The sequence below is a fragment of the Bombina bombina genome, chromosome 11 (assembly GCF_027579735.1).
Source record: "Bombina bombina isolate aBomBom1 chromosome 11, aBomBom1.pri, whole genome shotgun sequence".
Classification (NCBI taxonomy): domain Eukaryota; kingdom Metazoa; phylum Chordata; class Amphibia; order Anura; family Bombinatoridae; genus Bombina; species Bombina bombina.
The window spans coordinates 63149873-63175688 of NC_069509.1; the positions used below are offsets into that span (position 1 = coordinate 63149873).

The 25816-nt window shown below is 34.9% G+C and overlaps 1 protein-coding gene across 1 annotated transcript in view; it reads right to left on the minus strand.

Moving 5' to 3' along the window:
• Positions 1 to 1898: 1898 nt before the first annotated feature.
• Positions 1899 to 25816, minus strand: part of LOC128642092 (uncharacterized) — a 75895-nt gene continuing 51977 nt past the window's right edge. Inside the window, exons 40-54 of the mRNA XM_053694752.1 lie at positions 25245 to 25453; positions 25052 to 25155; positions 23689 to 23807; positions 22704 to 22871; positions 21901 to 22109; positions 19679 to 19782; positions 19452 to 19570; positions 17603 to 17761; positions 16424 to 16632; positions 13129 to 13223; positions 10431 to 10549; positions 10129 to 10293; positions 8826 to 9028; positions 4746 to 4849; positions 1899 to 4096 (exon numbers count right to left, since the gene is read on the minus strand). Of these exons, the coding sequence (XP_053550727.1) occupies positions 3936 to 4096; positions 4746 to 4849; positions 8826 to 9028; positions 10129 to 10293; positions 10431 to 10549; positions 13129 to 13223; positions 16424 to 16632; positions 17603 to 17761; positions 19452 to 19570; positions 19679 to 19782; positions 21901 to 22109; positions 22704 to 22871; positions 23689 to 23807; positions 25052 to 25155; positions 25245 to 25453 (2247 nt within the window). The 3' untranslated portion in view covers positions 1899 to 3935. The remainder of the gene's footprint in view (positions 4097 to 4745; positions 4850 to 8825; positions 9029 to 10128; positions 10294 to 10430; positions 10550 to 13128; positions 13224 to 16423; positions 16633 to 17602; positions 17762 to 19451; positions 19571 to 19678; positions 19783 to 21900; positions 22110 to 22703; positions 22872 to 23688; positions 23808 to 25051; positions 25156 to 25244; positions 25454 to 25816) is intronic.

Genomic DNA, 25816 nt, shown 5'->3' on the forward strand with positions numbered 1-25816 from the left:
AGGATTAGAGAGACAATGTCATATATGCCTCTGGAACACCCATGTTCAGCCTACTTTTCACAAAAACTAGAATTACGCTTATAAGTACGAATTTGTGCGGGTTTTTTTTCACATCCAGTGTACTTTAATTACAATTTACACTGTGCATATTTAATATGATTTATTAATGTGTAATTTACATACAAATTTTACGTTTTTGATCAAATGTGATTTTTGGTGAAGAATTTTGGTAGTGTTTGATGCACCTTAACAATACAGGGTTTTTTTCCTACGTATTTTTGTGTCAATGGTTTAATTATTTGTTTTGATTTTTACATTACGAATTTAATTGTGCACTTTTGTAATGTTTGCATCTCCTTCCCATATGAAAATGCAGTATACACCCCTTAGCGAGACACCCTGTTTTTAGGGTAAAAAGTGGGTTTATAGAATTTCACCAGGGAAATAGAAGGAATGGCGAACATTCTTATAGAATCTCAGCAGCCCAGAGAGCTTTAGATAATCAGACCCTAAGTTTTTGACACCTTTAACAAACCCACAAATGAATGTAACTAGATATTATATACATCTGTTATATCTGACTGAAACTTAAAACTGACGTTAAATGCAAACATAGATCTGCTTATCAGTTTTCAATTATTTTAAGACTAAAAAGCAATCTTTCCATTTTTGATAATTATGCTAAATTACTTGCCCTGAATATGGACTTGAACTCTCTTGGAATTGGGTTGGTAAACGGCAAATGAAGTTTAACATATGTAAGTATAAATAAAATTGTGCATTTGGAAAGCATTCATGCTACCTACTTCTTAACTTGGAAAAACAAAAAAGGCAAATACAATTTTGAAATACATTAAAAGGTGTATAGATACATGGGAATAAAGTATAATGATGCCTCTATGTAAAAACTGCACTTTTAAATTACACTCCTCATGAAGGGCATCACAGAATTAGAAATGTTTTGTGGAGATTCTTGAAAAGAGGATTTCAATGTCTGATATAAATATACTATGTACAGTTATTAATGGAGTTTTGAGAAGCACTTTTTATATTTGTGTATTGTGGGGTTGAAAACACTTTTCCCCCCTCTTCTTAGGCGTGTTTTAGCTTCTGTGTCTTACTATAGACCACTTTTCTTTTAATTGAGTTGGTATCAATGAAGTTAATAGATTTTGATAGTAGAGTGCACAAATTCCTCTCTTTCTTTTTTTACTATTTTAGATTTAGAGGGATTACACCAGAGGTAGTTATTACACCACCTTGTTTGTTACTATATAATTATACTTCCACAGTGCCAAAATATTTTATATTAATCTACCCCTTAAGGTTAGAGGAAAGTGGATATCACCTTTAACAAGAAAACACTCAAGTTATTAACTTTGTTACATAGTGTATGTGTAGCTGCTACGTCTAAAGTGGAATTATGTGCATTTTATTCTTGAAATTGTGTCCATGGTTATGATACATGGCGTAATACAGATTAACTATTGTCACTTCTGTCAATTAAATTGCAAATATTGTTTATAAAAATCAAATGAACTAGGCAAAGGTTTTTTTGACATGGGGGGGGTTGTGTTTCTTATATAGATAAGGTTGTTGTCTTTGGAATTAAACCCTACTGTACACTTATTTAGGATTTAAGATGCTCTAATGTGTCCTGACACTAATATTGAAAATAATTGCTTTAATGTATAGCATAAGTTTTCAATAATTGTGTTAGTTCTATGCTTTGAATTTAAACTTGCACTTCCTGTAATGTCACTGATCGTTTAGTTTAACCAGTAGCAAATATGTTAGTTGTCCAACACATACATAATATTTTAACACCAAAAAGCCATAGTAAAGCAATGCATTTAAATACATTAGTATTTCAAAATACCATGAAACATACCAAGGCATTTTGTTTTTGAATGAATATTTATTATGAACAGGCAGACAGCTATACAAGTAAAGAAATGCTTAGAAGATGCAAAGAAAAAGCTAGCACAATGTTACAGAGAATACATTATAGGCATGTAAACAGCTGTGCAGTAAACTTCATAATTACAAACAAAACAATTACATAAAAGCATTAAACAGAACTCCCATCTTGAAGATGTAAATGCAAATACATTAACATAATGCATTGGTTTTACATTAAACTATGATTATAGGATACATGATAGGATACATGATATAAAGGGGAATATATCAACATGTACGTAAATATTTTGATAATTTTGATTGCATTTTATTGTAACATTTAAAAAAACGTTTAAGCCCATGCACACCGGCTGACGCAAATTTTACAAATTCTTCCCCACCATCAGAATTGTTTAATCATTGACATTAGCAGAACTAAAGTACATATTTGCTAATTAGGGGCTTTACATCATGATTTGGTTAAAGGGATTCTTTATTATAGACATAGGCTACACAGCAGGAATAGCATCAGTTCAAGCACATAGAGTTGGCAGTTCTAGACTTTAAACAATTGCTACTGATCAAACTAAACATTAGTGCTATAGAAACTTTGCACAATGATTTCTGCTGCACAGGAGAAACTGAATTACATTTTGGGATGTCCAGATTTGGCTTATTCTTATAGCATATAAACATATAATTATGTAAAAAAAAGTAATATGCCTAAAAATACAATTGTATCATTATATATATATATATATATATATATATATATATATATATATATATATATATATATATATATATATATATATATATTAAAAAGTTCAGATTAGTTGGGGGGTCAATGTAATTATTTTTGCTTGATCTGTGTTTTTGTATGCTTTAAACTGTTCTAGAAAATCAAGGATAAAAATCAAAGAAATCTCAAAACAAATTTGTGTTTCTCTAATAAATGTTAATGCTAAATGAATTTTCCAAAATATACCATAATATCTATTAATTATATATTTTGTGGTTTATAACAGATCCTATGCTTTTGGTTTTTTTTTCTAATGCCAACAAAATTATATATATATATATATATATATATATATATATATATATATATATATATATATATATATATATATATATATATATATATATATATATATATATAGTGTGTAAAGAGCTTAAAAACGCAAAAACAGATGTTTTGTAGAATATCCTACATTTATAGCTTAGAAACTATTCTTATTGTTACTTTGGGACTTTTTTTGAGGTTGTCAAACCTTTTAATTTTTTTAGTCTATATGCAATTTATGGGGAAAACCAACAAGAAATAGGGAAGATCTAAAAAAAAAAAAAAACTGAAGAAAATTATAAATTAAGTTAAATACTACATTTTTTTCTGTTACTATTTTTAATGTGTGTATGAAGTTGAACTGCATTATGTGTCATGTGTAAGTGTTTACAAGTAGGATCAGGTATAATTGTAATATGCAGGTTTGTACCATACACTGATCTGGATTCCTATTTCACTGTACCAACATTACCTAAATACTGTGATGTAACAGTTTTAGTCAAAATAGAATACAATGAAAAAATCTGTTACATATATGCTAGCAGGTCATGTGTTTTGTTAAGTGAAATTTAATGAAGTCGTGGGTAAAATATTCTTAGAATCAGGACAAGATTCGGCATCTAGATCCAGTTGATGGCATGTGGAGCAGAGATAAAGCTATGTCTGATCCTTCCCATTGTACTATTAGCCTTCTCTTAACAAAAGTATAAAAAGATATAATTGTTTCAGGGTCTGCATGAGATGTGCCTCTTAGGGGTCCATCCCTATAATTGTAATAGCTTATTAAATAGAAAGTTTGTTGACAATAATTTGGTTAAAAATACCATGTTACCCTAAAAGTTTTCTATAATCAGCAGAATTTCCAGGAATAAAGTACATCCCAAGGGACCCTTACGACATTGAGAGTCTTAGATAAGACAAGAAATCAGGAAAAATAAAATACATTCTTCCGATCGGGACCTTTTTTTCATGGTAAGACGGACAGGAGACAACAACTGCTATAACTTACTACATCAATGTCTGGGTAAAACACGCGAATATCAGCAACTATTGAGACTCTACAGAATTTAGCGAAGTTCTTCTGCGCCCATTCACAAGCATCACTTGTTCCTTCTAAGCATGGGGCTCCTGCAAAGCAAAAAAAATAGATTACGGTTATTACAATTGTGAAGGTTTTCTTTATGAAGACTATCTTCTACTAAACACATTAGAATAGCATAATCAATAAAAGTATAATAAAGAGACAACACAAAATAACTTAGTTTGACTTTCAAATGAGTAATATATTTTGTTCTGATAAATGTTAATTATATTTTCCATCGGAATGCATCATGTGACAGCCATCAGCCGATCATTGAATGCATATACGTATATTCTATGAATTTTGCACATGCTCAGTAGTAGCTGGTGCCTCAGAAAATGTGGATGTAAAAAGATTGTGCACATTTAGATAATGGAAGGTATATGGAAGAATACCATGAGAACAAAACAAATTTGATGATAGAAATAAAATGGAAACTGTTTTTTAAAAATTGAATGCGTTGTCTAAATCATGAAAGAAACATTTTGGGTTTCATGTCCTTTAAAATTGAATCTAATATAGTTTTATCATTTGTATACTTCCTGCTAATGCTCATTGGCTGACAGATACTTTTAATTCATTCTCATTGGTCTAACATGATATATATAGTTTAATGGGGCTATGTTTTTCACACATTGATGAATAAATCTTACATATGGCTTTTTAGAAAACAATATAGAGTTGTATTTAACTTACCATTATCCAAGTTTTGTTTTTCCAAGTAGCGTTTTTGGAAACTATACACAGCATTTTTCTTCACCAATGGGTAACTTGCATAATCCTGGTCTAGATATTTGATACTGTAAATAAAAAAGATAACATTTAGGTATCTCTCTTTATGTTTTGGCATAGGTTATTTGAATTGCATTAGAATAGGATTTTGGCAGTGGTTATTTGAATAGCCAAATTTCTCAAACTTTATCAGCTAGATTACAAGTAGAGGGCAGTCAATAGTGCAGGGTGTGCTGTCTTTTATGCAAAGAATAACACACCATCTGATATCACAAGTGGATGTTTAAAGGGACAGTCTACTTGACATGTTTTAGTGTTTATAAAGATAGATAATCCCTTTATTACCCGTTCCCCAGTTTTGCATAACCAACACAGTTATAGTAATATTATTTTTACCTCTGATTACCTTGTATCTAAGCCTCTGCAGACTGCCCCTTATCTCAGTTCTTTTGACAGACTTGCATTTTAGTCAATCAGCGATGGCTCATAAATAACTCCATGGGAGTGAGCACTATGTTATGTATATGGCACACACAAACTAGCAGTGTCTAACTGAAAAACTGTCAAAAGGCACTGAGATTAGAGGCGGTCTTCAACGGCTTAGAAATCAGTTTGAGCCTACTTAGGTTTAGCTTTTAAGAAACAATACCAAAACAACAAAGCAAATGTGATGATATAAGCAATTTGGAAAGTTGTTTACAATTGCATGTCCTAGCTGAATCAGGAAAGTTTAATTTTGACTTGACTGTCCCTTTAAATACTTTCACCAAAGCATCTTAACATGGAGACATTTTTTTTTGCAATCCAAAAATACCACTGTAATATTTGTGTAATATTTAGTGCTTTTTAGACGTGAAGTAAACTGTTATTATTAATAGTATAGCACAGAACTCCACTACGTGAGCACCACTAGATTAGCACTTAAATTAAACCCTACATTTTTATTTCACTATTCAGATAGATAATACAATTTAAAAAAAAAATCCTATTTACTTCTATTATCAAATTTGCTTTGTTCTCATGTTATTCTTTGTTGAAGAGATATCTAGATAGGCAGCGTGCACATGCCTGGAGCACTACATGACAGGAAACAGTGCTGCCATCTAGTGCTCTTGCTAATGTATAATATTGTAGCAAAACTGCTGCCATATAGTGCTGCAGACTTCGTGCACTCTCCTGAATTTACCTTCCTGCTTTTCAACAAAGGATAAGAAGAATGCAAAAAAGATTTGATAATAGAAGTAAATTGGAAGGTTGTTTAAAATTGTATGTTCTATCTGACTCATGAAAGAAAAATGTTGGGTTTTATGTTCCTTTAAAGGGACAGACTACACCTTAGTCATCTTTAAGTCTTACCTTAGATTAAGCTGCAAATAGCCTCCTGCACCCTTTCAATATTATGCAGCAGGAACGGTAAAAAAGTTATTTTAAAATGAATATTGTTTCTGGCCACTTTGAAATGGCCGCCAAGCTCCACCCACTGATGACATCACAATCTGGATTGCACCTAGGCACTCTGCTGAATAGCATTGACAGTCTGTTGAATCCAACTAGTGAGCCTTTTGTGATTGGATGCCATATGCAGCCCAGATCGTGATGTAATCAGTGGGTGAAGCTTGGCAGCCAGAAATAATATTAATTTCAAAATAACTGTTTTACCGTCCCTGCTGCATGATAAAGAAACGGCTGCAGGAGGCTACTTGCAGCTTAATCTTAGGTAAGACTTTAAGATGACTGAGGCGTAGACTGTCCCTTTAAGTAATATTCCCATAGAATGTGTGAAATTTAGTGCACAAGTGCTATCTGACATGCACATACTAGGGCATCTTAGACTATTTCTCAAGCAATAAAAATAACTTTGGAGTTGTAATATATTTTTTTCATATTTTGGTTCACAACTTGTAATCTAGGCCTGTATCCATTAAAATAGTACATTAAGCATATAGTTCATAATTTGACCTAACCTTTTAACATGATCTAGAAGTTCTCACAGCTAATAAACTAAAAACATAGTTAAAGACTCGCTTGGGATCTACAAGCCTTGGTTCTCCTGATCAAGATACAGTTGTGTTGGTTGTGCAGCTCCTACTTCTGATTGGCTTATCATCCATATACTGCTCAGCAGCTACAAGGCTGAAATCTCCCTTTAAATTATCAGTGCTATCCACTAGCAGAATACTTTAAGACAGTGTTTCTCAACCTTTTTGTAGCAAGTACCCTTGGAGGCATACAGTTGTTTCCTAAGTACCCCAACTGTAGCACTAATATTACTCAACTTTTATATGAGCCAAAATAGAAATCATGTGTATCACTTGAGTTCACAAGCTTGTATTAGATATATTAATGAAGTAAATATATAGGAATCAGATATTTGTTTTCCGGAATTTCATATTTGGCAATAGAGATAGATATAGGGGCCGATGTACCATTGTGCGGGCGAACATCGATAAATGCCGCCAGCATACGCTGTTGGCATTTATCATTGCACAAGCATTTCTTGTGAACTGCTTGTGCAATGCCGCACCCTGCAGATCCGCGGCCAATCGTCTGCTAGCAAGGGGTATTAATCAACCTGATCGTATACGATTGTGCGGATTGATGTCCGCAGCCTCAGAGGAGGCGTACGAGTTAAGGAGTAGCGGTCTTAAGACCGCTGCTTCTTAACTCCTGTTTCCGGCGAGTCTGAAGGCTTGCGTGGAAACAGATGCATAGGGCTGAATACGGGGCATAATAAATCAGCCCCATATAGTCCATTGATATTAACAATTATATGCAATTAATAAAAAAGAGGAAAATAAACTCTTTTCTGCCTGATGAGGGAATTAATATTTAAAGTACCATCCTTTCTATTTTTAATAACCATTTCATAAACAGTTTTTTGGTCTCATTTTACGGCAGCACACCAGTATGATGCACTTTACCTATTTCACAGTGTCACATTTATCTGTCACTTGTCTCTGTGACATTTAGTCACAGTACTACACTTTCTATGTTCATATCAGTAAAACTCAACTCCAGCCCTCATATGTCACTAACAAGCCAGAATCTAAAGTTTTACCAATTTGTGGTGAATCAGTGACTGAGCAGTGGTCTAACCTAAGCAGAGAAATACTCACACTCTGCCCTATTAGGTGTGTACGAGGGTAGCTTTCTTTGATATGTCTACAATAGATACATTAGGGAAAAAATAATAATAAAGGCCAATCTGTGGAGTACCCCTTGCCAATGCCCCAAACCAAGGTTGTGGAGTACAGCATGTGGTTATTAAAGGGACACTGTACCCAAAAATTTTCTTTCGTGATTCAGATTGAGCATGAAATTTTAAGCAACTTTCTAATTTACTCCTATTATCAAATTTTCTTCATTCTCTTGGTATCTTTATTTGAAATGCAAGAATGTAAGTTTAGATGCCGTCCCATTTTTGGTGAACAACCTGGGTTGTCCTTGCTGATTGGTGGATAAATTCATCCACCAATAAAAAAGTGCTGTCCAGAGTACTGAAACCAAAAAAAAGCTTAGATGCCTTCTTTTTCAAATAATGATAGCAAGAGAACGAAGAAAAATTCATAATAGGAGTAAATTAGAACGTTGCTTAAAAATGCATGCTCTTTCTGAATTACAAAAGAAAAAATTTGGGTTCAGTGTCCCTTTAATTATTGCTCGTGTAGACAGAGGACACTGCCAAGTCCCCAAAGACATGTATAGTAGAAAGTAGTCCACAGCACTCCAAAAATATCTTTCTGCAACTTATTAGTGGAAAATAGCAACGTTTCTGGGTCACAGCCCCTTATTCATGCTTGGAATCAAGCATGAATAAGGGTCTGTGACCCTGAAACTTTGCTATTTTCCACTAATAAATTGCTGAGATATTTTTGGAGTGCTGTGGACTACTTTCTACTATACTTGCCAATGCCCCAAGTACTTTAAGGGGTACAAGTACCACAGGTTGAGGAACAAGAATTTAAGATATTAATTGGTTATCTAGTACCTTAGTAAATAACTTAAAAGTGAGGCAATTGTGCAGGTTAAATTATTTATACTTACACAGTTTGGAAGGATGAGCAAGGAATATTAAGATTGATATAATCCAACATGGTAGAATTGATGCTAGCAAGCAAGAAATTAATCTGGAAAAACCATTTCTCCACAGAAGCTAGTGGAAGGGTTCCAAGCTTAGGGAATACAAGTTCACTAATCTTCAACAAGATGGCGTCTCTTGCCTTGACATTTGATAACAAGCTGACATCCTGGAAGCAAAGGAAAATGGGAACTGATTTAAGATTTCATTGAACCAAAACTTTCACAACAATACCTCCAAAAGCATGTTAGTGAATAAAATGCAATGCAAATATAAACAAAATAACTTACTATGTTTTAAAATAAAGGATATATACAAACGTGAATTAAAGGGACAGTCTATTTGATTTTTTTATTGTTTAAAAAGATAGATAATTCCTTAACAACACAGTAGTAATGATGATAAATGTAAAGTTATTGGTTTATTTATATTAGTAATGTCCTCACAGTAGATCATAAGATCATGTACCCAAAGCACATCCTTAATTCATGACATTTTTAGAAGTGCCCTATAGTTAAAGGGACAGTCAACACAAAAATTGTTATTGTTTAAAAAGATAGATAACGCATTTACTACCCATTCCCTAAGCTTTGCACAACCCACATGGTTATATTTATATACTTTATAACCTTTAAACCTCTAAATTTCTGTTTCTAAGTCCCTAAAGACAGCCCCATGATCACCTGCTTTTGTATTTGCTTTTCACATCGGGGAAACTAGTTCATGTGAACCATATAGATAACATTGTGCTGACGCCCGTGGATTCTAACAACACAGCACTAATTGGCTTAAATGCAAGTCAATAGATAAAGTCATGTGATCAGTGGGCCGTCAGAAGATGCTTAGAAAAAAGGTAGTAACAGAGGTAAAAAGTGTATTAATATAACCATGTTTTCTGTGCAAAACTGGGGAATGGGTAATAAAGGGATTGTCTATCTTTTAAAACAAGAAACAAAATTGAGTTGACTGTCCCTTTAATAGTTATAATTAGTTTAAATAAAACTAAAAAATAAAGCCTAAAAACAAGCACTGTTTAATCCTATTTTTTGCATAAAAAAAGGTTAAGTTAAAACTGATTATTTAGATTTTGAAACAAACCTGAAAATGCACATTTGTGCCCTATTTGTCATTGGAATACATTGCTTATTGACTGACACAGCTCTCTTGGTGGATAAAGATATGCTTTACTAACATAAACAAAAAAAATTTTTTCCCAGTACACGGACAAAGAACAGTTGCAGTATATTTAGTAGATAAATGACTTCTTACCATAAGTGCAAATTCCTTGACTGTTCCAATGAATTGGAAAAGATTGTCAATGTCGTCACCTAGAGAGTCAATTACTACACTAATGGATTCAGCATCACTAATAATGAACGTGGTCACTGAAGCGCTGGCCAGTTGCGTTGAACTCAAAAGATCTGCACTATCGAGCTGTGAAAGGAGAGAAAACAAGATGCAAACTGTAAAATAAAATTCCTTTGCATTATATAAATGTTTGAGATTTCATAGATATGTACAAAATGAAAAACACATAATAATGATGTAATTTCCTGCTCACAATGACTCACCCCTTGGAAGGTTGAGTACAGGTAAGTTATATCAGACCACTGTGCGTAACTCCTAAATGATCCAAAGTTTTTAAGAAGCCATTCTCTATCAGACGATATACCACTGGTACAGGCAGATCCTAAATAGACAGATCCAAAATTCAATCAAAGGTTGACTTAGTCCAATAGGACAGAATTATGCAGCATAACTTTAAAAATGTGTATTGCTAATCACAAAGGAATGGCTCAGGATACAATATTCTGCATATTAGACAGTATCTTAAAAATGTTCTGGAAATAATTTAAATTCATGTAACTTATTAAAAATTGTCCTCCGTCCCCCAAACGTTGCCCTAGCAGCTAAATAACTTTTTTATATTCGATACAATACTTTCCTTTAAAAAACATATTTGTTTGCTTTCAGTACGGGACAAATATTTGTTGAATATTCTGACATCTTTTTAATTAAATTCTGATTGGTGTTTCTAATTTTACATTCATTATTTCATTTTTTTTTTTTTTTTTTAAATCTGCATGAGTACTTATGCACCAAAACGGCCTTGAAGCTGCTAAGACGGCTTTTGTAGCTGGAAGCATCTTGTTCTAATTCTTTTAACATTTTTTTTTTCTCAGCTCAAAGAAACACTCTTGTAAATTTATAACCAGTTCTGGTTATTCTTTATGTATCTACAGTCAGGATTTGAGACTAATCTTATAGGCGTTAGAACAGGTTATTCAACAGTACTAGGTTCATTATTTATTTTGTCTCAATTGGCTTTAATTTAATTCATTTATATTGTGAGATTTCCAATTACTGTTAAAGTGTACGGGAAGACTAGAGACTATGAGGCCTATTTATGAAATGTCTGTCGGACCTGATCCAATAGTGCGGATCAGGTCTGACAGACATCGCTGAAGGCGGAGCGCAATACGCTCTCCGTATTCAGCATTGCACCAGCAGCACTTGTGAGCTGTTGGTGCAACGCCGCCCCCTGCAGGGGGGTGTCAATCAACCCGATCATACTCGATCAGGTTGAATTTCGGTGATTCCTGTCCGCCTTATCAGAGCAGGCGGACAGGGTTATGGAGCAGCGGTCTTTAGACCGCTGCTTCATAACTGGTGTTTCTGGCGAGCCTGCAGGCTCGCAAGAAACACGGGCCCCCAAGCCCGCTACTCCATAACTTGTCCGCTGCCTCTGATGCTGCGGTCTTCAATCCGCCTGATCCTATACGATCCGGCTGATTGACACCCCCTGCTAGCGGCCGATTGGCGGCAAATCTGCAGGGGGCGGCATTGCACAAGCAGTTCTGGTGAACTGCTTGTGCAATGATAAATGCCGACAGCATTTGCTTTCGGCATTCAGCGATGTCTGTTGGACATGATACGCTACAGCATATCATGTCGGACAGACATTGGTAAATCTACCCCTTAAAGGGAAACTATAGTCAGAAAAGAAAGTACATTGTTTGAAAAAAAAGAATTGCTTAATTAGCATTTTTGCAATATATATGTATTAAAAATGTTGAAGCTAAAGTTGTTAAAATTGAGTGTGAACTTGCCTGTATTGTAATTTCCTGTTGTGAACTGTATGGCACTATGGTATTGTTCCTTCCTCACACAGCTCACTTTTTTTCCTACACTCCCTAACCTTCTGTAGTACATGTATAGTGCCACCTGGTTAGCTGCCCCTGGCTGAATTAGTGCTAGCTGTGCGGAGTATACTGCACAAAGCAATGAAGCAAACAGTTTTATGTTTATATTATCAGAAATAAAGTGTAGGGACTCAAAAAAAAATAAACAGAAGCTGCATTCCTGCCCTGATAGATGTGCTCTGTAGTTGATTATAATTCCTGCAGAGCCAGGGTTACCTTGGTAACAAACTAGACTGCATTGGGGCAGCTGAAACTTACATTATACTTACACTTCTCCCTACAAGTTGGCATCACAGACAAGTCTACTCTCAATTGTATCCATTTTAGCTGCAAAAAATATAAATTTAAGCTATTCTCTTTTCAAATATTGTACTTTCTTTTCTGACTCCAGTGTCCCTTTAACACTGTTATAATTGGCATCATTAGTTGCACATTCTAATGAACCATTCCTAATTGACCTCTCCAAAGTAGGAAACCTTGGATACAATATGTCAAACACCCATTGCTTTATCAACAAAACAACTTAAAACTTATTTTTTCAATATTTAAAGGGACACTGAACCCCTTTTTTTTCTTTCATGATTCAGATAGTGCATGCAATTTTAAGCAACTTTCTAATTTACTCCTATTATCAATTTTTCTTAATTCTTTTGCTATCTTTATTTGAAAAAGAAGGCATCTAAACTTTTTTATTGGTTTAGAACTCTGGACACCAATTTGTTATTGGTGGATGAATTTATCCCCCAATCAGCAAGAACAACCCAGGTTGTTCACCAAAAATGGGCCGGCATCTATACTTACATTCTTGCATTTCAAATAAAGATACCAAGAGAATGAAGAAAATTTGATAATAGGAGTAAATTGGAAAGTTTCTTAAAATATCATGCTCTATCTGAATTACGAAAGAAAAAAATTGGGTTCAGTGTCCCTTTAAATAACATATCATTTTACAAAATACATCTGTGTATTACTGTAAGACTAATATTTCCTTTTAATACAGTTTACTTTACATTCAGTCCGTTGAGTAAATAGGCAAGTTTGTTACAAAAAGCAATTCTACACATACCAGAAGCTGTCAATTGATATTTCAAAACTGATTGGATGAAATTGTATATATCTTGAGGATTCTCATTGTTTGTAGAGTCAGAGAATACTTGCACACTGTAAAGAAAACATTGAAAGCATACACAAATGATTAATAATTATAGTGCAGTATGGAATATTTATATGTTAAGGTTTATTGCATATGAATATAATATTTAACAGCAACTTATACTCAAAACAAATCCGACATACTTTATAAATTATTCCTTTTTGAATGGGATTTAAGGCAACTCTATCATCTTATCACTACATTTCAGTTTAAAGGGACTTAAACCCATTTTCCTTTCATGATTCAGATAAACATTTTTTCAAAAATGTTTCCATTTTGCTTCTACCATCAAATTTATTTTTGTTCTTTTGGTATCCTTTGTTGTAAGTAAGTAGGTAGGCTCAGCGTGTGCACAAGTGCGGAGCACTATATAGCAGCAGTTTTGCAAGAATACTTTTAACAATGTTATACATTAGCAAGAGCACTAAATGGCAAGCAGTGTTTTCTGACATGTAGTGCTCCAGACACGAGCACACAACCTACCTAGTTATCTCTTCAACAAAGAATAAGAGTACAAAGCAAATTTGACAATAAATGGCAATTGGAAACATGATAAAAATTGTATGCTTTATCTCAAGGTTCTTAAAACCACAGGTCGGGAACCTATTACTGGGTCGCATAACCATGTTTACTGGGTCGCAACTTGACTGTGTGTGGTGTGTGTGTATTATATGAGAGTGTGTGTGTGGTGTGTTTGTGTGTTTTATGAGAGTGGGTGGTTTGTGTGTTATATGAGAGTGTGTGTGTGTGTGTGTGTGTTATATGAGAGTGTCTGTGGTGTGTTTGTGTGTTTTATGAAAGTGGGTGTGTGTATTATATGAGAGTGGGTGTGTGTGTATTATAGGAGAGTGGGTGTGGGTGTATTATAGGAGAGTGGGTGTGGGTGTATTATATGAGAGTGAGAGTGTGTGTGGTGTGTTTGTGTGTTATATGAGAGTGGGTGGTTTGTGTGTTATATGAGAGTGTGTGTGTGTGTTATATGAGAGTGTCTGTGGTGTGTTTGTGTGTTTTATGAAAGTGGGTGTGTGTATTATATGAGAGTGGGTGTGTGTGTATTATAGGAGAGTGGGTGTGGGTGTATTATAGGAGAGTGGGTGTGGGTGTATTATATGAGAGTGAGAGTGTGTGTGGTGTGTTTGTGTGTTATATGAGAGTGGGTGGTTTGTGTGTTATATGAGTGTGTGTGTGTGTGTGTGTGTGTGTTATATGAGAGTGTCTGTGGTGTGTTTGTGTGTTTTATGAAAGTGGGTGTGTGTATTATATGAGAGTGGGTGTGTGTGTATTATAGGAGAGTGGGTGTGGGTGTATTATAGGAGAGTGGGTGTGGGTGTATTATATGAGAGTGAGAGTGTGTGTGGTGTGTTTGTGTGTTATATGAGAGTGGGTGGTTTGTGTGTTATATGAGAGTGTGTGTGTGTGTGTGTGTTATATGAGAGTGTCTGTGGTGTGTTTGTGTGTTTTATGAAAGCGGGTGTGTGTATTATATGAGAGTGTGTGTGTGTATTATAGGAGAGTGGGTGTGGGTGTATTATAGGAGAGTGGGTGTGGGTGTATTATATGAGAGTAAGAGTGTGTGTGGTGTGTTTGTGTGTTATATGAGAGTGGGTGGTTTGTGTGTTATATGAGTGTGTGTGTGTGTGTGTGTTGTGTTTGTGTGTTTTATGAAAGTGGGTGTGTGTGTATTATATAAGAGTGGGTGTGTGTGTATTATATAAGAGTGGGTGTGTGTGTATTATATGAGATTGTGTGTGTGTGTGTTTTATGAGAGAGTGTGTGGTGTGTTTGTGTGTTATATGAGAGTAGGTGTGTGTGTATTATATGAGAGTATGTGTGTGTGTGTTTTATGAGAGTGTGTGGTGTGTTTGTGTGTTATATGAGAGTGTGTGATGTGTATGTGTTGTATGAGAGTGCGTGTGTGTTTTATGAGAGTGTGTGTGGTGTGTGTGTGTGTTATATAAGAGTGTGTGATGGGTTTTATGAGAGTGTGATGTGTTGTATGAGAGTGTGTGTGTGTTTTATGAGAGTGTGTGTGGTGTGTTTGTGTGTTATATGAGAGTGGGTGTGTGTGTATTCAATGAGAGTGGGTGGTGTGTGTTATATGAGAGTGTGTGTGTGTTTTATGAGTGTGTGTTGTATGAGAGTGTGTGCATGTTTTATGAGTGTGTGTTGTATGAGAGTGTGTGTGTGTTTTATGAGTGTGTGTTGTATGAGAGTGTGTGCGTGTTTTATGAGTGTGTGTTGTATGAGAGTGTGTGCGTGTTTTATGAGTGTGTGTTGTATGAGAGTGCGTGTGTATTTTATGAGTGTATGTGTTGTATGTGAGTGTGTGTGTGTGTAATAAAGTACGCACAAATTTTAGTCACTTAGATTGCAGCTATATTGTTGTATATTACTTGAAATTCTCAGACCAATGGGTAAATTTATCATGGTGCGGACAGACATGATCCGCTATAGCGAATCATGTCCGCCACACATCGATAAATGCCGACAGCATACACTGTCTGCATTTATTTGCACCAGCAGTTCTTGTGAACTGCTGGTGCAATACCGACCCCTGCAGATTCGCAGCCAATCGGCCGCTAGCAGGGGGTGTTAATCAACCCAATCGCATTCGATTGGGCTGTTTGCTGTCCGCAACCTCAGAGCCGGCGGACGAGTTACGGAGCAGCGGTCTTAGGGCCGCTGCTTCTTAACTTCCGCTTCAGTCGGAACTGAAGCAGAGTGGGTTGGAAGCAGCATCCGCTGCTTCATAAATCGACGCCTATGCATTAAAATAAGATTGCGAAGTTATGTGGCATCATGGCACTGGGTCTTGGTAAAAAAAAAAATGAAGAACCCTGAGTCATGAAAGAAAATGATGGGTTTAATTTTCTTTTAAAGGGACCTTTTTTCTCTTGAATGTACATTGCCCTGTAAAATGTTTTTATCATTTATTGTGTTCTCAATGATTACATAAAAACAAGAGGTATTTAATGCTCCCTTACACTGTAAAACAGACATCCTCAAAATTGGCCCTCCAGATGTTTTGGAACTACATTTCCCATGATGCTCAGCCAGCTAATATGCTGGCTGAGGATCATGGGAAATGTAGTTCCAAAACCTCTGGAGGGCAGAGTTTGAGGATGTCTGCTGTAGAACATTATGATAAGTGATCTGTAACATTATATGCATCTTATCTCATTCTGTTCTATATACAACAAGTACTTACAGGACCGCAAGCTGATCACAGGTTATTTGTATTGGTATGAATCCGAGAGTCTTTGCATTGAGAGAACTGATGAAAAACTTCAGTCTGACTTGGAACCATTGTGTGTAGTCAGCTGTTGTGAAGGAGGAGAATCGGGATCCAAGACGGCAGAATATCTCTCCGCTGATGAAACTCCTTACTCTGATGTCAGGTAGTTGTACAATGTTTTTCTGCAAAAGATAAAAACAGTGACATTAAAGTGAAGGTCAATTTTAACTAAATGCAATGCACCCATTGATAAGTCAACATCCAAGTATTAAAGTCGCTAAGTTTATATTACGAAAAAATTATTCATTTGCAAATAAAAGATATATATATAATACCTCCGTTTTCATTTTTTACTCCTCCCCTACCACACTTCCTTATTTTTGGCCAGTGACGTAGCGAGCGTTCATACAAGCTCACTACGTCAGTTATGAAGCTCGTGCACAGCAGCCTATTTAAAATGCGCATGCGTATGTTACACTCAATAGCGCATGTGTTTAATTTTAAACTGTTATTTTAAATGAGAAAGCAGACTACGCATGCGCATCTCATGCACGAGCATGATGGTAAGGACACTCTCGTTGTTTTTACCCATGCGCAGACCTTAGCAATGACGAAATAGAAAAGGGGCTGGACGCCACGGGGGTAAAAAAAATATTGGATATAACAGATTCAGAAAATGTCAATCAATTTCTGCAATATGGCGGGCGGATAATAGAACTGACACGGAGGCTATTTTAAAGGTAAAAAATAGAACTTTACTATTATTTATAACGATTTTGATGACTGAACATCATACTAAATTGACATAAGCTGTAGAAAACTGTTAACGAATAAGCCAGACTTGACCTTCACTTTAAGTAAAGGCAGAAACAGATCAGGCAGACAGACGGATAAATAGATAGATAGATAGATAGATAATAGATAGATAGATAATGGACAGATAGATAATAGATAGACAGGCAGATAGATAGATAGATGATAGATAGATAGATAGATAGATAGATAGATAGATAGATGATAGATAATGGACAGATAGATAATAGATAGATATACAGATAGATAGACAGACAGATGCTAATTTTGTGTAGATTGCACACAGAATGTAATTGTTTCATTTACAAAAAAAATGAGTATATTTAAATCATATTTTACCTCCTTAGCAACTAAGTTGAATTCATCAATATATTCATCAAGGTTTACGCTGGTAACTCCAGTAAATATCTTTGCAATCTTTTCACTGCTGGACAAGGCATCACTGTTGATTGTAAACTGGGCTAGCTGCTTAGCAGTGAGCGATAACACTGCGTCCGTCTGTCCAATAAAAATAGAGCAATGTTAGTTATGAGATCAGCATTCTAAGTTTTCTTTTTTTTTTTAGAGGACTACACAGATCACTTTGTACAGTATTACTATTTTATATTGTTAATTAGAAGACAACCACAATTTCAATTGCAACAAAGGGACGTTAAAGGGATTGTCTACTTGATTTTATTTATTTTATTGTTTAAAAAGATAGATAACGCCTTTACTGCCCATTGTCCAGCTTTGCACAGCAAACATTGTTATAAGGTAATCAGAGAGGTAAAAGGTATATTAATATTAATGTAACAGTGTTGGTTATGCAAAATGGGGACATTGGTAATAAAGGGAACATCTATCATTTTAAACAATAAAAATTATATTGTAGACTGTCCCTTTAAACTTTAAATGACAACTCTTATAAGTGTTTAATTGAGCTTAATGAAAAATAAAAGGGTCAGTAAGGTCAAAATTAAAGTTTTATGTTTTTTATAATCAGATAGAACATGCCACCTTAAAGGGACACTGAACCCCAATTTTTTCTTTCGTGATTCAGATAGAGCATGCAATTTTAAGCAACTTTCTAATTTACTCCTATTATCAAATTTTTATCATTCTCTTGGTATCTTTATTTGAAATGCAAGAATGTAAGTTTAGATGCCGGCCTATTTTTGGTGAACAACCTGGGTTGTTCTTGCTGATTGGTGGATAAATTCATTCACCAATAAAAAAAGTGCTGTCCAGAGTTCTGAACTAAAAAATAGCTTAGGTGCCTTTTTTTTCAAATAAAGATAGCAAGAGAAAGGAAAAAAAAATAATAGGAGTAAATTAGAAAGTTGCTTAAAATTGCATGCTCTATCTGAATCATGAAAAAAAATTTTGGGTTCAGTATCCCTTTAAACAAGTTTCCAGTTTACTTCTATTATCCAATTTGGCTTGTTCTTTTGGTATCTTTTGTTGATGAGTAAGCATATTAGCCTCAGGAGCAGGAAATCACTACTGGGAGCTAGCTATCATGTCCGGTCGCACTTACATTGCACAAGCAGTTCTTGTGAACTGCTTGTGCAATGCCGCTCCTGCAGATTCAAGGCTAATGGGCCGCTAGCAGGGGCGTCAATCAGCTCGATCGTATAGGATCGGGCGGATTGATGTCCGCAGCCTCAGAGCAGGCGGACAAGTTCATAACTGCTGTTTCCAGCGAGCCTGATAATTTGGCCCCTTATTGTTTATAAAACAATGGGAGCTGCCATGTTGTAACTTAGGTTACCTTCTCTGTTGTTGCCAATAAGGGACATTTATTAATAGGTATCTAGAGTGTGCAACCAATGGCTGTGTGGAATATAATAGTGTTCTGCACTTCTAACAGGAACTGAAGATCTCTCAATATCAGAATGTAATTACAGGAAAAGGAGACAAAATAAGTAATGAAAGTATATTGTAGAGTTTTTTTTTTATATATATATATATACGATTTATCATTTTATATTACCATCTCAAAGTGTTTAATGTCCCTTTAATTAAGCAAACTCTACAAATTGTACTAATAAAGTAAATATTACTAAGTTATTTTGTATTGTTTTGCTGATGTACATTATGCATGCATATTCATTTAATGATCCTTTTAAAATACCTAAAGACAGTCTACTCGCCAGAGATTATAGGTGTTTAAAAATAGGTAACAGTTTTAAGATCTCATACTTACGGCAATAAAGGCATCGTTAAGACTTGTAAGTTCACTAAATGTAGCATAATAACTGTAGAGACCGAAGGATGCTTTTAGCCACCCAACGCTACCAGCAGCATTTTGAGTGCATGCAGAGCCTGCCAGAGAAAATATAAAGATAAACCGAACAATAAACATAAACTTACCACACAGAATACCTGTAAATTTACACATATACTGTATGACATCATTTATTTATTTTTTACCTGTGAGAGCTTTCAAACCAGAGAGCAGGGTATACGCTTTTTGGTAAATAACTTTTCTGACATCTTCTGATATATAATTATATTGAATATCCAATGCAGAAATTCTAAATTTTAGAAGGAAAAATTATTAGTGAAATGTATAAGCGTCTTTGTTATTTGATAATATAAACAATATAAACAATTGCAAATGACCATAAAGCTACATGTGTTTACCATTCCTGAATGTCTTTATAGAAAGGCTATATTGATTTTTCTTTAAATAAATGTCACACACGCTGACTGATAAATATTATATTTAAAGGGCCATGATACCCAAATGTTTAAACAGTTGAAAGTGATGCAGCATAGCTGTAAAAAGCTGACTAGAAAATATCTCCTGAACATCTCTATGTAAAAAAGAAAGATATTTTACCTCAAAAGTTCCTCAGTAGCCACATCCCATTGTAAAGGATTTCTAAGCAGCATATTAGTATGTATGTCCTGGGACAGCTGAAAGGATGAGCATCGTGAACTCTCATATTATTTCACCAATCAGGTAAAGGAAGCTTACTATGAAATCTCATGAGAGTTAAGTGAAATCTCATGAGATCACAGTAAAAGAGTTCATGACCTCAGCACTGCTGATGCTGATTGGCTGCTGTTCATTTCTTCATTTATTGTTTTCTACCTGCAGCTGGGAGCATAGAGATGCTCAGGTGATATTTTCCTGTCAGCTTTTTACAGTTATACTGCATCAGTTTCAAGTGATTTAGCATATGAGTATTATGTCCATTTAAAGGACTGTATTATACAGTTTGTTTCCCCTTAATGTGTTGCAAATTGGAAATTTGTTTAAATTGTATGCTCTATCTGAAACATGAAAGAAACTTTTTGGGCTTAATGACCCTTTAAATTGAAAGAAGTGTTTCTCTGGATAAGATGCTATGGGGTAGATTTATCATAGTGCGAGCGGACATGATACAATGTAGTGTATCATGTCAGCTGCGCATCGATAAATGCCGACAGGGGTAGTCAATCAACCCAATCGTATTCGATCGGGTTGATTTCTGTCCGCGGCCTCAGAGCAGGTGGACAAGTTATGGAACAGCGGTCTTTAGACCGTTGCTTCATAACTGCTGTTTACGGCGAGCCTGAAGGTCCCTATATTTTTAATTAATCCAAGCTATAGACCCAAGAAATATATGCCATATTTACATATAAGAGCCATATATTGCAGTATATATATATATGAAGCTTACATTTTTAATATTTGCTGTATCTATGGCCAATGCATGATTTATAGGGGCATTTTTAACAATGTGCAAGCGGACAGGATATGAAGTAGCGTATCATGTCCGCTGCACATCGATAAATTGGCCGCTAGCAGGGGGTGTCAATCAACCCAATCGTATTCGATCAGGTTGATTTCTGTCCGCTGCCTCAGAGCAGGTGGACAAGTTATGGTCTTTAGACCGCTGCTTCAAAACTTCTGTTTCCGGCGAGCCTGAAGGGGCTTGATAAATATGCCCCATAGTAACTAATTGTTGGGGATTTTTAGCACAAAAATCATCTCCTTGCTCTGCCTAACATTTATAGGGACATGAAAACAAAATTAAGCATTCCCAATTCAGACTACAATTAATTTCCAATTTATATCTAGTATCAAATACACCTCATTATTTGTACACTTTGTTGACACTATGGGCCCAATGTAATCAAGCGGCGAGCGGACAAGCTTATCAACTTGAGAAGTTGTCCGCACGCCTTCAATGCATACGGGCAGCAGATCTGTTTGTCCTCCGGCCCATATGCATCATTACACACTCAGATGAGTGTGGTGTGTTATGCCCGCCCCTTCTATAGCGCAACCAATTGTGCAAGAGAAGGATCTGTCAATCAACCCAAGGGAGCGAGTTTGGCGAGGTGGCGAAGAGTGTAAGAATCAGCGGTCTAATGACCGCTGCTTCTTACATTGCAGGAAGTAAGCTCTCCTCGGGAGCAGCTTACGCTGCATACATGGAGCCCTATATTGCTCTATAGTGACCACAGCTCGGAATCATGCGCATTTGAACAAAGTATACCAAGAGAAAGGGTTTATTTGATTAAAGAATAAAATAAGAAAGTTTGATAAATTGTATGCTTTATCCAGATCATGAAAGTTTAAGTTTGGCTTGCATGTCCCTTAAATCAAAGTTTCTAGAAAGGCATAATATACAATAAAAAAGCAGAGTATTGATTCTTACATGACTGGATAGATGCTGCAGTCAATGCTTTTGGGGATAAAGCTAAGATGTTCCACGGTGATACTGGGAAGGAAGAGCTTCAGTTTATAAATCAAAATATCCCTCCACTGGCCTGCACTGAAAGTGTTAAATCGGACACGAAGGGTATTGAGAAAAACTGCCAGTAGCTTGCTCCTGATTTGGATGTTTGGCAGAGACACAATATTACGCTGTGAATAAAAAAAAAATGTATTTAATATTTTGACAATATAGTGTACAATGCTATCTAGACTATGATGAAGTTAATTTAAAGGGAATGTGATTACATAATGTTTTAAGCAATCAATATAGTACAGTATAACCTACAACATTAGCTTTTTAAATTTAGGAAATTATGTAAATAAAACAGCACCCATAAAAAATGATTGATGGAGGCTTTTCTCATGCAGCCATTCAAGTGAATATTCATAGGAGTTATAGGAGTCTATGGGGAGAACTATAGTTTACCACTGTTATGTTGTAGTGTTTTCATTGTGCTATACACTGATTTGTAAATACTGTAATACTGTAATACTGTAATTGTCAGTAGACTGTAGTGTAAAATTGTAATTTTATAAAAACTCTACAAAGAGCGTCAAAGTTTTGCACTCTCTTGTTCTTAAGAAAAACAAGCCTTTTAAGTGGAGATGATATGGAAACTATAGGTTCAAATATTTAGTTACTTCTATATCCCATTAACTCCTTAGATACTTAAGAGGGAATTTGCCTCCAAATAACATAATAAATAGTTCAGATAATACATGTTATAACAGTAAAAAAATTACCTTGTCTGCATTGGCCTGGAAATTAGCCAAGAAGCTGTAAATTTGGTCATAGGATAGTTTATTCAAGGTCAGAATAACTGTATCAGCTTGGCTTTCATCATTAAGGATTTCATCAGTAACAGCCAGACCAGCCAGTTGCTCGGGACTCAATTGTTCAATTACATCCAGCTAGAGTAACAAAAAAAGAAAATATAAATGCAAGACCAGATTTTCCATTAGACACGTTTAAGGAACATGAAACCATTGATGCTTCAAAGTTATCAAAAGACCGATGAACCTCATGGCTTTTTTGACGCAAGTGTATTAAGCCTTATTTTTGATACATTTCAAAGTTAACTGTGTAATCGCTGCAGCGAGGTTCAGCGGACGCATGATTGTCTAAATGTTGAAGCATTGATAAATGGGGCCCATTGTTTTTTTTGTGGCATAATTAAAATACAAACTGAGCACAACAAAATATAGCTTCTATCTCCGAAGTTTCCGGCTCGCCAGAAACTTAAGTTAAGAAGCAGCAGTCGTATAACCGCTGCTCGCTAACTCACCCGCCACCTCTGAGGTGACGGACAGCAATCATCCCAATCAGATACCAGAAATGCTTGTGCAATGTTAAATGCCGACAGGGTAAGCTGTTGGCATTTAGCGATTTTGGGAGGACATGATTTGCCACAGTGAATCATGTCTGCCCACCGCTTGATAATTCGGCTCCAATTAATTATTAATTAATTAACAAATTTGGGATAGTTTACCTACCTTTGAATGCAGTTAGGGCAAAAACACATTCAATCATGTCACATTTCAATGGCACATTTAATTTTTTAAACATTATATGGACAAGTCTTTTCATATATATATATATATATATATATATATATATATATATATATATATATATATATATATATATATATATATATATATATATATATATATATATATATATATATATATGAAAAGAGGTATATATATGAACAAGCTCATTACTGACCCCATTGAAGTCTGGATAAAGAGTCAAAATCTCTTGATACTGAGCAGAAGCTGCATATTTGCCGAAGACCCTTGCAAGCCAATCCTTGCTTCCTTCCCCGCTAACCAAACAGGAAGAACCTTTTAAGACAGAAGATAATAGGAATTAATTTAAACATAGCTATATGTGCAAAACTAATGCTTTACATATATGTCATGTTGTGAAGCCTAATTTATATTGATCTATATATCTATCTATTCATTCACATAGAGCATGCCGTTCTTAACAAATTTCCAAATTACTTCTAATTATCTCATTTTCTTCTTTCCCTTGGTTTCCATTGTTGAAAAGCATACCTAGGTAGGCTTATGTATCACAGTGCACTTCTAAGAGCTAGCTGCTCATTGGTGGCTGCACATATATGCCCCTAGTCTTTGGCTCACCCAATGTGTTCAGCAAAACTCCCAGTAGTGCATTGTTGCTCCTTCAACCAAGGATACTAAGAAAATAAAGCAAATTTGGTAATAGAAGTATTTTATTTTTTTAAATTGTATGCACAACCTGAATCGTGAAATAAAATCTTGGCTTTCATGTACCTTTAAAGGGACAGTACACTGTAAAATTGTTTTTATATTAATACATTTCCAATGACTTGTTATACCAGCTGCAGAGTATAAAATATTTGAGAAATTGCATTTTCAGGTTTATTTGTGTATATGAAGTAGCTGGTTTTGTGCTTTTAAACCACAGCCTATTATAATGGGTTGAGCTTCAGGTAATATCAGATCTCATTATGTTATCACTTTGTGTACACACACTTGCTTCCTTATATTATATTTGTCTGGAAAACTAAAGCTCAATACATAGAGAGTAAAAGTATCATGTTATTACTTAACTATCCTGTACCCCACTGGGAGTGTAATTTATTTTGCTGGCTGTGTTTACTTAAGCTATTCAATAGCTGAGACTCCAGTATCAAAACTCTCACTATAGGTGAGGATACCACAAGCTAAATCAGCTATTTCAAAGGCCAAAATAGATTTGCTACCTGTAAACAAATTAATACACTCAAACAGGTGAAATGGATCATTGGGAACAATTTAAATGGGAGATAATTTTTGGGTGAACTGTCCCTTTAAGTACTGATTGTTCATTGGGTGATAAGCAGAACTCACTTTGGTTTATTGGTGGTCAGTGATACACTTTATCAATTTTACAGAAAAATGCTTTCGACTTCCTTTAATAGTGCAACTATGTGAGAGTGTCTGCAGTGGGTATATGTGGCTACAATATCAAATTTATTTAAATTAATATTATTTATTTTAATTAAATTAATGTTTTTATATGATGTTTATGTGTGTGTATATATATACTTTTAAATTACCTGTAAGACCAAATAAGCGTTCAAGACCTTTCCAGAGGCTTTCAAACAAGCTATCGCGTGCACTAACTGTTAGATAGTCATAAATTTCATCAAGAGATTTCACACTACAAATAAGAAAAAAAAATGAAAACAGTGTAAAGAATATGACAAATAAAAAAATTAAAAAACCTAAAACAACAGATTTTGCACTTACATAACTGCATAGCTTTCGCAGTTAACATTTGCAAGAAAAACGTCCAGTTGTTCGACTGTGATACTTGAAAGGAAAGGTTTAAGCCTGACCGAAAGTAATAGCTTCCAATTTTCAGCACTGTAGGTTTTTAACTCAGGTGTGACAATCTTAATAATCTCGCTCAGATACTTAACACGAATAGCTTCATTCGGCAGTTGTGTCAAATTGAGCTGCAAGAAACAAAACAAATATATTTGACACAGGTTAAGAAATACTGACATGACAAACTCTAATAAAAGAAATACTATCTGATGTTTTCTACGTAGAAAAATAAATGAATTTCAAGCAAGATTAAACAATAAAAGAACATTTAGAATAATTAAAATATATAGGGCATATTGTATTGCTAACATTATTGAGCCAAAATACGTTATTAAAAGTGTCTGTTGCAAAGTACCTTTTTCAAGCTTAGTAACTCTAAACCTTTAATATAAAAGACTTTTTTTATAGCTAATGTCACTTTCATGTTTAATAAACTTTATAATTTACATCTAAGTCAGACTCCTATGTTTAGTTATATTCATATGATTTTA